This window comes from Hirundo rustica, chromosome 12 (assembly GCF_015227805.2).
Source record: "Hirundo rustica isolate bHirRus1 chromosome 12, bHirRus1.pri.v3, whole genome shotgun sequence".
Taxonomy (NCBI): Eukaryota; Metazoa; Chordata; class Aves; order Passeriformes; family Hirundinidae; genus Hirundo; species Hirundo rustica.
Genome location: NC_053461.1, coordinates 4,743,700 through 4,755,542, shown reverse-complemented (window position 1 = coordinate 4,755,542; position 11,843 = coordinate 4,743,700). Strand labels below are relative to the sequence as shown.

At 45.6% G+C, this 11,843-nt stretch overlaps 2 protein-coding genes across 2 annotated transcripts; one reads left to right on the top strand and one right to left on the bottom strand.

Annotated features, from left to right (window-relative positions):
* Positions 1 to 1,051: 1,051 nt before the first annotated feature.
* Positions 1,052 to 4,050, bottom strand: SPCS1 (signal peptidase complex subunit 1). The gene is made up of 4 exons (XM_040075966.2): positions 3,883 to 4,050; positions 2,513 to 2,572; positions 2,106 to 2,192; positions 1,052 to 1,229 (listed from the first exon to the last, which is right to left on the bottom strand). Exons 1-4 carry the CDS (start codon positions 3,916 to 3,918, stop codon positions 1,107 to 1,109), a joined length of 306 nt encoding a protein of 101 aa, XP_039931900.1. The 5' UTR covers positions 3,919 to 4,050; the 3' UTR covers positions 1,052 to 1,106.
* Positions 4,051 to 4,141: 91 nt separating this feature from the next.
* On the top strand, positions 4,142 to 11,041 carry GLT8D1 (glycosyltransferase 8 domain containing 1). The gene is made up of 10 exons (XM_040075965.2): positions 4,142 to 4,269; positions 6,032 to 6,087; positions 6,195 to 6,293; positions 6,721 to 6,937; positions 7,565 to 7,682; positions 8,222 to 8,306; positions 8,507 to 8,619; positions 9,129 to 9,295; positions 9,434 to 9,546; positions 10,184 to 11,041. The coding sequence occupies exons 2-10, from the start codon at positions 6,072 to 6,074 to the stop codon at positions 10,372 to 10,374; spliced, it is 1,119 nt and encodes a 372-aa protein (XP_039931899.1). The 5' UTR covers positions 4,142 to 4,269; positions 6,032 to 6,071; the 3' UTR covers positions 10,375 to 11,041.
* Positions 11,042 to 11,843: the final 802 nt, after the last annotated feature.

Sequence of the window (11,843 nt, the reverse complement as noted above, 5' to 3'; positions counted from 1 at the left end):
AATAGTTGTGAAAATTTAGCATGAAGAGACAATTACTAATTTTTGTGGAACTCAAGGTCCTCAGGTTGTGTAAATTGCCAAGTCCAAGTGCTGAAGGGGGTGGCTGTACTGCTTGTAAGGAGAGACTTAACTCTTGTGTTTTGTTGCTGAGGCAGTCGCCATGGTGGGGAAAAGCATTTGGTAACTGGATAAAATAAGTCTGAAAATGTCTGAAAGGAATGCAGCCATGATTAACATGGTTCCAGCTGGAGAAATCCCTTTGCCTTACAAATACTAATTCCTTTTAGGAATGAAAGTGCCCAAGACCAGAATCACTTAGGGAAAAGAAAACACTTATTTCACTTTGTTTGTATCCTGAGTGTCTCATTACAGCCCCCAGGCACTGTTGTTGTACCATCCCTACAGGAAAAGCACACGTTTTTTAAGTAATAAAGAAGTCAAAGGGAATTGAATTTCTAAAATAAAATTATAAATGAACAACCTGTCTCTTTTCCTGCTTGTAGCTGAAATACTGTAACCTCCAGCATCTATGAGGGAAGTTACTGACATGACAAGTGTAAAATAAAATGCAGTACTTATGGATCCTGCTGCCTCCCATACACTCCATGCTCAAGTTACAATGTTTTAAGAGCTATTCTTACTTGCTCTTTCCAGAGAACTTTATTTTAAACAAAAACTGCTACTTTGCAATCTCCTCTCCTAGAACAGTCATTTTCAGAACTGTGGGGTAAGTACCATTTCACAGTATTTGCTACACCCTGGCACCACTGACAGCTTGTTTTACACACAGTTAGAAATATTTCAGCAGAAGTTCAGCTGTTTATTATCTTTTAGGCTATGGCAACAGTTTAATACATTTGATTCACTGTTTTCCTTTTTAGTGAAATAACTCGAGATGTGACCTCCAGTAGCCTTCTGAAGTTAATCCCCCATCCCTGTGTTCCCAGTGACTCGCCTGAAACTCCAGACCCCATTTCCAGCCTTCATGCTTGGTTGGATCCACGGTAGTACACAAAGTACTAAGAAAAAACCCAAACACGGAGCCAAGAACTATTTCAGTGGAAATTAATTTTACAAAATTTAACAAAGTAACAGCCTGGAAACTTTTAGCTTTTAGAATGTCTCTTTGGCTTCCTGTCTGCTGCTTTCTTCTCTTCCACGCCCGACTCCTGGACAGGCAGCCACTTGAGGGGATTGCGGCGGTACATGGGCCACGGAGGGAGTGTCAGCTGAGGGCAAAGGAGGGGAGTCAGAACATGGACACTGAGAGGCTAAAGAGCTGTTTTGTACAGCTTATTAGGAAAATCTTCATCCCTAATTCATTATCAATTAGTCCTAAGAAAACTGACAACAGTTTCATATACAATTACAGTTTACATTGCAAAGTCATGCTTAAAGTACGTGACTAAAGCACCCCAGGTTGTTGCAAGGAGGAGAACAGCACCCACCCTGAAGACAAAAGGACTCCAGAATTGACACCAGCATTCCCAGCACCTCCCACACTGCATTGAGACCCTCCCCTTGCCTGGCAACACGGGTAAGTAACGAGCAGACGGATGATGATGCCACAGAATTACAGGGGTTTTTCAAAACAGTGATACGTGTGTGTGTGTGTGTGTCTTGGGGAGTGACTGGTCAAATCATGCTGTATCTGAATGCTTGAATGGTGCAAGAACCACGTGTAGAACTGGACTGGGAGTGCCCCAATAGGAATGGAACACCTCTCATGCACAGATAAGGAATTACTCCTGAGATTCCATATTCTGCCTCCTTGGGGAGCAGGAGACAGCTACAAAATTGTCATGACAAGCTGCTACTGCACAGAAAGCCTCCCTGTCCTTTCTGTTACCAATGCTGTCAGCTGGACTTAAGTCTAACTTCAATTGAAGTGAAAAATGAACTCAAAAGTGGTATTAAATTGCAAAAATTCTGCTAGCATTTCAGAAAAAGCACTTAATGGGCTGCAAAGCACTTTATGCAGATCAAAGGAAGCACAAATATGTATTAATAAATCTATATTGCATAGCTAACAGCCCCTAAATTTAGCAATTATTCCAGATTAACCAGTGCACATATCTTTTGGTTTGGGGAAAAAACATTCTTACCAGACATGATAAAGCAAATCCAGCCATAACTATGTAGACAGTCCATCCAAACTGTTCAGTGATGTATCCATAGATGAAACCAATTACCTGGAAAAACAAATATTTTTTAAAAATCAAACTTTAAATGAAGAAAATAATTTCCCATTACATGATTAAGCTTCAAGGGGTAGATTTAGGTAGGGAAATACAGGTGTTTCAAAAGCACAGTTTATACATCTTTCTAACCTTTCCAAAATTGCAGGCCAACAACAAAAGTAAAAGAGAGGAAGAAGAAAAGTTTTAATCCATGACAGCCCCTCTGACTTTATTTAAAGCTTTTAGTGATCCCAAACAATAAGAAAAATACTTATAAGATCAGAAAATAAAATAGTCCTTTATGTTCTCACCCACAGGTCTACTATACTTACTGCAGAGACAAGAATGATTCCTTGAAAAATCTGTTCTGCTAATTTTTGGCCCTTGTAGTCCTGCGGAAAGAGACTCTTTTTAGTCACTTATTCAAAACACAGACATGCCCACTTAACTCTTTCTGGTTAGATCCTACAGTCTACCTGACCATGGGTTCTCAGCATTTTTGTTCAACTTTCAAACCAGATTGGAATTATTTTTCTTACAGTGGCTGAAAACACCTCCTCTGCAGGCCTGACCAATCACCTAAAAACAGAAGCAAGCACTGTCTGATCAGGGCAAGGAATTCAAGTTCAGAACATCGCTGTAGCCACCTTAACATCACTAAGTAAAAGCTGTATCACCACAGAAGAGGGTGTGCCTGAGAGGGCACGGTGTGTGTGGCCTGTGTTTTGGAGAAGACTGACAGACAAGTATCTCTAGGGTGAGTGCCAGACTCTCTTCAGTGGAGCCCAGCAACAGGATGAGGAGCAATAAACTAAAAAACACACAGAAGTTCCACTTCAGCAGAAGGAAGAATTTTATGCTGAGGATGGCACAGCACTGGGACAAGCTGCCTAGAGAGGTGGTGGAGCCCCTCTCTCTGGAGACGTTCCAAATCCACCCGGATTCATTCCTGCTCCAGATGACCCTGCCTTGGCACGGTTGGACTGGGTGCTCTCCAGTCGTTCCTTCCAAACCCAAATAATCTATGTTTGCACGACGTTAGAAAACGCGGCTGGCTGGGAGCTCATATTGCCTTCCGTCCGTCTAGAGCTGAAACAGGAAAGCACAGAGGGGCTTCCCTTACACAGCTGCGTAATACCCTCCTTTTACAGCATGAGAGTCCCAATCCGTAGGTCAAAAACCGGAATGAGATGGATTCATCCTGCATCCCCCTAGCCGTGCCTCGCACACTGCCAAGATCGCGCAGGGACCGCTGAGCCCGCTCCCGGCCGTGTCACCGTGCACACAGGGGACACTAAAACCCGCTCCCGGCCGTGTCACCGTGCGGACAGGGGACACTAAAACCCGCTCCTGGCCGTGTCACCGTGCACATAGGGGACACTAAAACCCGCTCCCGGCCGTGTCACCGTGCACACAGGGGACACTAAAACCCGCTCCCGGCCGTGTCACCGTGCGGACAGGGGACACTAAAACCCGCTCCCGGCCGTGTCACCGTGCACACAGGGGACACTAAAACCCGCTCCCGGCCGTGTCACCGTGCACATAGGGGACACTAAAACCCGCTCCCGGCCGTGTCACCGTGCACACAGGGGACACTAAAACCCGCTCCCGGCCGTGTCACCGTGCGGACAGGGGACACTAAAACCCGCTCCCGGCCGTATCGCCCGCAGTGCGCCGGTGCCGAGGCTCGGGCGGGCCCTACCATCTGCGTGGGGATGGAGCGGAACACGCTCAGCATGGTGGCGGCGCTTCTCTGGCTTCTCCTCGCTCCTCTTCGCAGCAGTCTCCGCGCTCCCGGGCGGGGCCCTGCTGTTCGCGGGGTGCGGCGCGGCCTCCCCGCGGCTACCGGCGCCCGTCGAGGCGGAGCGGAAGGCGGCTGCTGAGCTGGCCGGAAACACTCCCCGTCCGCCCCGCCCAGAGCTCCCTCGGACGGGGGTGCCGCCTCCAGCCCCGGCCGTCGCGTGCGGCCGCCGCCTCTACCGCTGCTCCGGGGCTGCTCCGCTCCGCTCCCCCCGATCCGCCGGGACGCGTCTCCACGCAACGGCGGCTTCGGCCCGGAGGACCCCGGCGGAGGCGCCTTCCCCGGCAGGTGCGAGGCGCCGCGGGGCCGCCTGTCGGGAACCCGCACTGACTCGGCAGCCCCCGAGCCGCCCTCCCGCCCGAGCCTCGGGCTCGCCTCGCGGAGCCGCCGGGCGCGGCCCCGGCAGCGCGGCGCGGGTTCGGCGTCTGGCGGCGGTCAGGCGCCCGGGCGGGCACCCGCGGGCCGTGCGCTGCCGCGTGAGGGGCCGGGGCGGCGCGGGAGAGCCGGGCACGGTCCTGCCGACCCCGGAGCGGGGCCGTGCCCGCAGAACAGCCCGGGGAGCGCGGTGTGCGCCGCGGGGAGCCGGCGGAGCGGCGCGGTGTGTGTTTTATGGTGGTCCGTGACCATCCCTGTGCAGGGGACGTTGTGTCGCTGCCCCCAGCCCGGCTGCTGCGTGTCGCTGAGGCACCGGCCGCGTTGTGCGGGGCACCGGCCGTGTCTGCGCGCCTCAGCCCCGGCTCTGCTGCGAATTGCAGAGCGCTTCGTTCCACAGCGAGACGTGGCGTTGTGCTCCCCAGGCAAAGCTCCGTGTCCCGCCCCGTGCCAGCAGTGCGGTGATGAAACGGAGCTCAGGGCAGGAATTTGTTGCGCTGGTTTGTCTGGCTTGGGGGAGAAATGCGGCAGCGGGAAGGAGATGAGGTGGTTCTCATACGTGTAATAATAGTCACAGCACAGTCTGAGGTGTTCTAATTTCGGGATTTCGTAAGTCTCTCACCGTTTCTGGAATTTTGCGTGTTGTTAGAGAGCTTTCTGTGTGCTACTTGAGAGCTCCTTCACAAGCCAGGACACACAGCCCTTGTTCTGATCTCACCTTGACCCTTAAACAATGAACAAGCATGTTTGAATTTCATACCGAAATTGCATTGCTGTTGTGTTTCTATCCCCTTGTGTAGCACGATGGTGCTGCCTTCTTTCCCACTTTTGTGATCTGTTCTGTGTGATGACACTTCAGTGAAACTCTGACATATGTATTTTACATAGAGAACGTAATGGTTTTTAAAGCATATAATGCTGTTCGTTAAAATCTCGTAAACACCAGAATCTTGCTGTTGGTTAAGTAGGGAAAGGAACATTCAACATTTTATCTTACTGTTGGGGTGCTCCCAGTTCAGATGGTTCAATAGTTTCAACAGTAAAGAAAACATACATAATTTTCCAGATCTTGTCAGATTACTTTTGACTGGCAGAAGGAGTTTGGGGTTTGTTTTTCTTTCTGTCAGTAAAGTAAGTGGCAAGATCTTCATGTCTCCTTTTTATCTCTGAGATCTTCTTTAGATATGTCATTGTAAAGTGGGGGTCCCTAACATGAGGAGGACGTGGACCTGTCAGAGCCCTTTCCAGTGCCTAAAGGGGCTCCAAGAGAGCTGGAGAGGGACTTTGGACAAGGACATGGATGACAGGACAAGGGGGAATGGCTTCAAACTGACAGAGGACAGGTTTAAATGAGGTATTAAGGAGAAATTCTTCCCTGTGAGGGTGGTGTGGCCCTGGCACAGGTTGCCCAGAGAAGCTGGGGATGATGTCTGTGCCCATGGCAGGGGTTGGAAGCAGGTGCTCTTGAACGTTCCTTCCAAGCTGTGATTCTGTGGTTGTAGTTAGGTACTTCCTGATACCTCACTTTTAAAAATGTTACATACAGGTTTATGTATAAAACTGACAGAGGGAAGCATTTTCCCTTTGACACTGAAATTGTTGTGACACTCCTGGTGATAGTGTGCTGCGCCTCATGGAAGAATGTACTGGCAGTGACTGCTGTTTTTTTTTCTTGCAGGTTTGCAAGAACTTTATGCTAATAAAATAAGTATAGAAAAATGACATTAAGGAAAGGTATGTGTATATGTGCTTATCTGATTTTTTTTTTAATATCTTTTGTATCTGAGTTTCTCAGTTGTTCTCTGGTTATACTGATAAAGATTTTTCTTCTTAATTTGCAGTGAACATTTCCATCCTTTTAGTGGCTGTTGTCATATTTTTGCTAGTTATTCATCATAACTTCCTAAGCCTCAGTGACTTCTTGAGACGGGAATTGTCAGGTATGTTGGGTTTTATTTTAATAAAAAAAAAAAGAAAAGATTTGGCAGAAAAACATCTGCTCTGGCCAGACAGAGCCCACCACGTGTTTTGGGTGACTGGGAAGGGGAAGCTAATGAGGTTATAGGCATGGCAGAGGGGACAAAGGTAAGTGCAGACTACTGTAGCTCAGCCTTTTAATACCTTGTGCTGTGTGTGAATACGTGTGGTTAAATGTGTGCAGTTTTCTGTAAATGTGGTGTTATTCTATTCCTTAGCATCTCAGATTCTCAAAAGCTGATGCTCTAATGCTGTGTTTGATACTGGCTCACTGTACTCCACACCTCAGCTCACACATCCAAGTGTATTGCAGAAATAAAGTGTTGGGAATTTTACTGTGTAATAATAATACACAATAATAAAAAGAAGTATGCCATTTTTACTCCACAGATCCAAGTCCTTTAGGACTTCAGCCTATAGATTTCATTCCTGCAGCTCCCCAGAGGCTGACAGATGAGAGGGATGACAAGGAGATTTCTGTGGTCATTGCAGCCTCGGATGAGAGGCTTGGGGGTGCAATTACCGCCATGAACAGCATTTATCAGCACACCAGATCCAACGTGGTTTTCCACATTGTTACTTTGAATGATACTGTGGATCACTTGAGGTAATGATCTTTTCACTGGATTCCCACAACAGGGTGAACTTCTATATTTCTGAGAGGAGAGCAACCTGCCTTTCCCTGGAGCTGCATTCCCTTGGCTCCCAGTCCCATCTGCTGCTGCTTATGGCAGCTTCTTGACATAAAAAGCTGTGGGAGTCCCACCATTCCTCCTGGTCAGGTTTCAGGGATGGAGAAGAAGCATCTTTTCCAGTGGGCTCTTTTCCGGTGAGGTTGGAGTTTGTTGGTGCAAGGGTTGTAGAAGGTACTTCTATGTTTCATCTGAGCAATTCAAATGCTGGCAGTCACATTTCTCCATTTCTGCAGATTGTTCTTTTATCCTCTTATTCTAACCCCCTCCTGTCCACACTGATGGTTTTGGGAAGGACCTGTGCTAACAGGATTGTGTATTTCTGATAACACAAGAAGTGACCTCGTTCCTTTCGCACGTCCCAGGTGTGCAGTTGCTGACCCTGGACTTGTCCCTGTGGCCACACAGGACAGCACCAATTACATCCCAGATGTGTTTGTTGGGCAGGGAAGTGAGTGGCCCTCAAGATCTGTGTCACTGTTAGCTGGATCTTCTGCTTTTCCCTTGATTTTTGTCTCATCTGATATTTCTCCTGCTTGCAGGATGTGGCTGGGGAGCCCTCCTCTGAAAAATATGAGATACCGAATTTTGGATTTTGACCCTCGTGTCTTAGAAGGCAAAGTACAAGTGGATCCCCAAAAGGCAGACACCTTCAAACCAGTGAGGATGATGCTGATTACTTTTTGCAATTAGTAGTTAATAACAATATATTTTGATGTTGGCTTTTGAACACAGCTAGAGATCAAAACCAAATCTGTTAGCACAGAAGCAATCTTTCATAATCAAATTCCTAAATTTCAATAAAATATCTAGATAGTGAGAGATGGATTTGAATATTTACATATGTATGCCTAGGATCATTTTTTGCTGCTAGCCACAGCGAAACACAGCAGCTGGCATGTCAAGCATGCCAGCACCTCAGAGATGCTGCAGATCTATGTGGAGAAATAAGAAATTCTTATATAGACCAGTTTTAAAGTTAGTTTATTAATGCATACATTCATGGTAAACCAGGAATTGATGGAACCTGTTCATTTTAAATTACTTGTAGGATATGGCTGCCTATTTTACTTCCTTGATAGAAGTTGTTTTGGACATTAATGCCATAGATAAGTCCCAGAAAAATCAGTCAATTTCACTTTCATTTGGACAGTTTTTTTCATTTAATTCTTCATTCTCTTGCCTTGCTGTTCTCACAGTTAACCTTTGCAAGATTCTACTTGCCCAGCTTGGTACCTCATGCAGAGAAGGTCATCTATGTGGATGATGATGTAATAGTGCAAGGTATGGGACCTTTGTTAGCCTTTTGCTGAGGTCAGCATCTTATCTCTCACAGAACCCAAACATTTCTGTACAAACTTTGTAAATATGAGCGAATTGGGTTAAACTGAGTAGCTTAATCTGCTGTAACAATGGGCTGAACAAAGCCTAACTCAGCACTCAGGATTGCTTTTGATTTTTCTGTACTTGCTTCCATTTTCCAGGCGATATTGTTGAACTTTACAACACTCCATTGAAACCTGGACATGCAGCTGCATTTTCAGATGACTGTGATTCAACCAGTAGCAAAGTTGCTGTCCGTGGAGCTGGCAATCAGGTTAGTTTTAGTCTTGTTCAGTGATAACAATACGGTAGATCCCAGGCATTTGGGAATGTTCCGAATGCTGTAAATATGTCACTGTCCCTGCCCAAGCCAGTTTTAGAAATGGGACCTGCAATTTCTGTTCAGGCACAGTAAATTACTTGGAATTTTTCCCTTATTTTACAATGAGAGCAATTCTCGTTCTGGAACAGCAGGACTTCTGAGAACATTGAAGGGACAATTTTTCATTTCTGAATGTATTAAAAGTACTTTATCTGAGACTGGTACTATATTAATAATATGGTATTATTAAGACCATGCAGTGTTCCTTAAAATACGTAGTTTATATAATCATATTTTTAAAATGTTACACCTTTTAAGCTTTCTTTCTCTCATTTTAAAGGAAGGGATATTTACGCTAACAACTTCAACTTATGCCTGTCTGTTGTGAGTTGTGCAGAATTTTTCTTTAGGAATTTCCCCGTCTATTTTAAGCTAATTTCTACTCTCTTTTTTCTACCCAGTATAATTACATTGGGTTTTTAGATTACCAAAAAGAAACCATCCGGAAGCTTGCCATGAAAGCAAACACTTGCTCTTTCAATCCCGGGGTTTTTGTTGCCAATTTGACCGAATGGAAATTACAGAACATCACCAAACAACTGGAGAAGTGGATGGCACTTAATGTGGTGTAAGTACCCCAGGCTGGGGATGCCAGCAGCTCAGGGCTTGGCTTCTGCTGGTGGCATTTCCCTCTTCAACGGAGAGCTGTGTGTGTATCCCTGCTGCAAGTGACAAATCAACTGATCAGCATCCTTTCAACTTCCAGAGAGGAGCTCTACAGTAAGACTCTGGCTGGCAGCATCACAACACCTCCACTGCTGATTGTGTTTTACAAGCGACATTCCAGTATTGATCCCATGTGGAACGTCCGACATCTCGGTACGTGTGAAGCATTTGTGATGCTGCTCCCCCAGGGGGTTTTTCCAGCTCTGTAGCTGGACACCTTGTTGATGATGTAGCAAAGTGAGCTTTTATTCCCCTGTTCTGTCCTTTGTTCTTCAGGAAAAACAGCTTTGCAATTCCATCTCGGGGCTTGTGGGCCTGAGTCTTTATTGAACTGCTGGCGGTTAGTTCTTGAACTGACTTACAAAATCCTTCTCATTTTCCTCAAGTATATTGTATTTGATGTGATCCAAGGTGTTTCTTCCAAAACTGTTGAGAAGGGCAGACATTCACATCTGTTCTACTGCTGAAACCCCAGTGCTGGCAGAGCTTTTTCAGGTTATGTTTCTGATGAACAATACATAGGCTGCTGAATTCAGCTGGGTGTTAACCGGATTTTAAAGAACTTGGAAGTTAAGGCAGTGTATGAAAATAGACACAGAGAGAGCAAAGTGACATTTAGTTGCACCTGATTGTTTTTCACTTTCCCTGATTTCTGCACCCCCTATTACCTCCTTTCTCCATAAATTACAAGATTTCCTTTGTTAAATTCTTTGTTTTGAAGTTAACGTTTTGCACTTTGGTGTTTCTGCCGCCTTTATTTCAAACACTAATGCTTCTTTCTCAATTGAAGGGTCGAGTGTTGGGAAAAGGTACTCTCCTCAGTTTGTGAAAGCTGCCAAGCTGCTCCATTGGAATGGACATTTCAAACCCTGGGGAAGAACAGCTTCCTATGCAGAAGTCTGGGATAGGTGGTATGTCCCTGACCCTGCAGGAAAGTTCAACCTGATCCGCAGACACTCGGAAGCCAATGAAGCAAAGTAGAGTCCCTTGGAATAAATGGTGATGTTTTCTCAGGAAACCTCTGGAGCCAAGCAGAACTTCTTTTTAGCCAACCTGGATTACAGAACCAACCTTGCCTTGTGGAGCACAAGGTGATGATGCACTTACTCAGGTGCAGTTCTGAAATGCACAGGTCCAAAGGAGGCTCATGTCACCTGTGTGACACAAGATGCTACTCCAGCAGCACTACAGAAAACAAGGGGAGATCTCCACAAGCTAGCACTTTTGTTTATGTCATTGCAGTTGTGTTCTCCTGCTCTTTACTACAAGTCTTCTAGCAGGGGATCATTTTGTCAATTACAAAGTTTCTAAGAACAAGATACAAATTCAGCTGGTGCTTGCACCAGTAAATCTTGCACAGCAATGTACTGTAATTAAGAGCTGCCTGCGTTTTGTTTTGTTGTTTTGTTTTGTTATCCTGTGAAATAATGCCCTCAACAACCCTTTTTTGCATGAAATCTCCTCCCAGCCATTTGTGTTTCTGTCTTTCTTATAGAATTCTGCAAAATTGAATCCTTTTTGAAAGATGAATCCTTCAAGTATTATTTCACTATGCAAATTGTTTTAACTGCCAGTGAACACTAAACCATTTTTTTGTAAAGTGGTGGATGAAACTTTGTTCAGAAATAAAGCTAATTGTAACATGCTGGCTCCAGCCTCAGGTAAATGGCAATCTAATTCCAGTCTTGATATAGGAAGTGTTTCCTTAGTACACAGCAGCAAGTGATTGAAGCCAAAGTGAATTGATCTGGTCCTTGTGAAAACCATCTAATTCTAAAAGAGTACAAACTACTTATTGTGGGGACCAGGCTCTATTAATTACAGATTGATTTTGTTACTGTTGAGTTCCTCACAGTTCTCTCGAGTGAGCTACACTCTGCTGTATTTTTTCCTGCTGTGCTTTTCCCCCCTCTGGGAACTCACCAAGTGAGATGCCTGTGCCTTCTGCAGCCAGCTGCCCTTCACCTGTGCTACAGGTAAGTTGGTTTGGTTTTTTTATAGTTGTATTGTTGAGTGATAATTATTATCAGCTGATATATCCCAGCAGCCACTGTGCCAGCTACTCCATTTAATAGAGGTTTGCACGCAGGCTTGTGAAGAGCTCTCAGTGGAGGATGTTCAAAAGGCTTTGTTTCATGGAGTGACAGCTGAGTCTGCCTGGTCTGAAACCCGGGGCAGCAGAGGTAAAGGAATCCTTTGTGACTGTGGTTTTAGTTCTGCTTTAAAAGGATTTCAAAATGCTGCTGTCATTTGAGTCACTGTCTGTAGTTCTCTTTCTGTCATGGATCCCCCAAGCTGGTTTGTTACCCATTGTTTCTTTTCCTGGATTTTTTTGAACCATTAGAACAAGAACCATTCTTGTCCTTGAAGCAGTGAGGAGTAATGAAGTAAATTCACTTACCAACTTTGAAAGGTTTTACTTGGATTAGCTGACACCATTGCAATTCAGC

Excerpts from the sequence above, each read along its gene's own strand:
- SPCS1 (XM_040075966.2), bottom strand. The coding sequence starts at position 3,918 with ATGCTGAGCGTGTTCCGCTCCATCCCCACGCAGATG. Across the intron at positions 2,573-3,882 it reads GCTCCATCCCCACGCAGATG|GACTACAAGGGCCAAAAATT; the intron begins GTAGGGCCCGCC and ends CTCTTTCCGCAG. Across the intron at positions 1,230-2,105 it reads GATTTGCTTTATCATGTCTG|CTGACACTCCCTCCGTGGCC; the intron begins GTAAGAATGTTT and ends CTTTGCCCTCAG.
- GLT8D1 (XM_040075965.2), top strand. Across the intron at positions 9,296-9,433 it reads TGGATGGCACTTAATGTGGT|AGAGGAGCTCTACAGTAAGA; the intron begins GTAAGTACCCCA and ends TTCAACTTCCAG. Across the intron at positions 9,547-10,183 it reads GTGGAACGTCCGACATCTCG|GGTCGAGTGTTGGGAAAAGG; the intron begins GTACGTGTGAAG and ends TCTCAATTGAAG.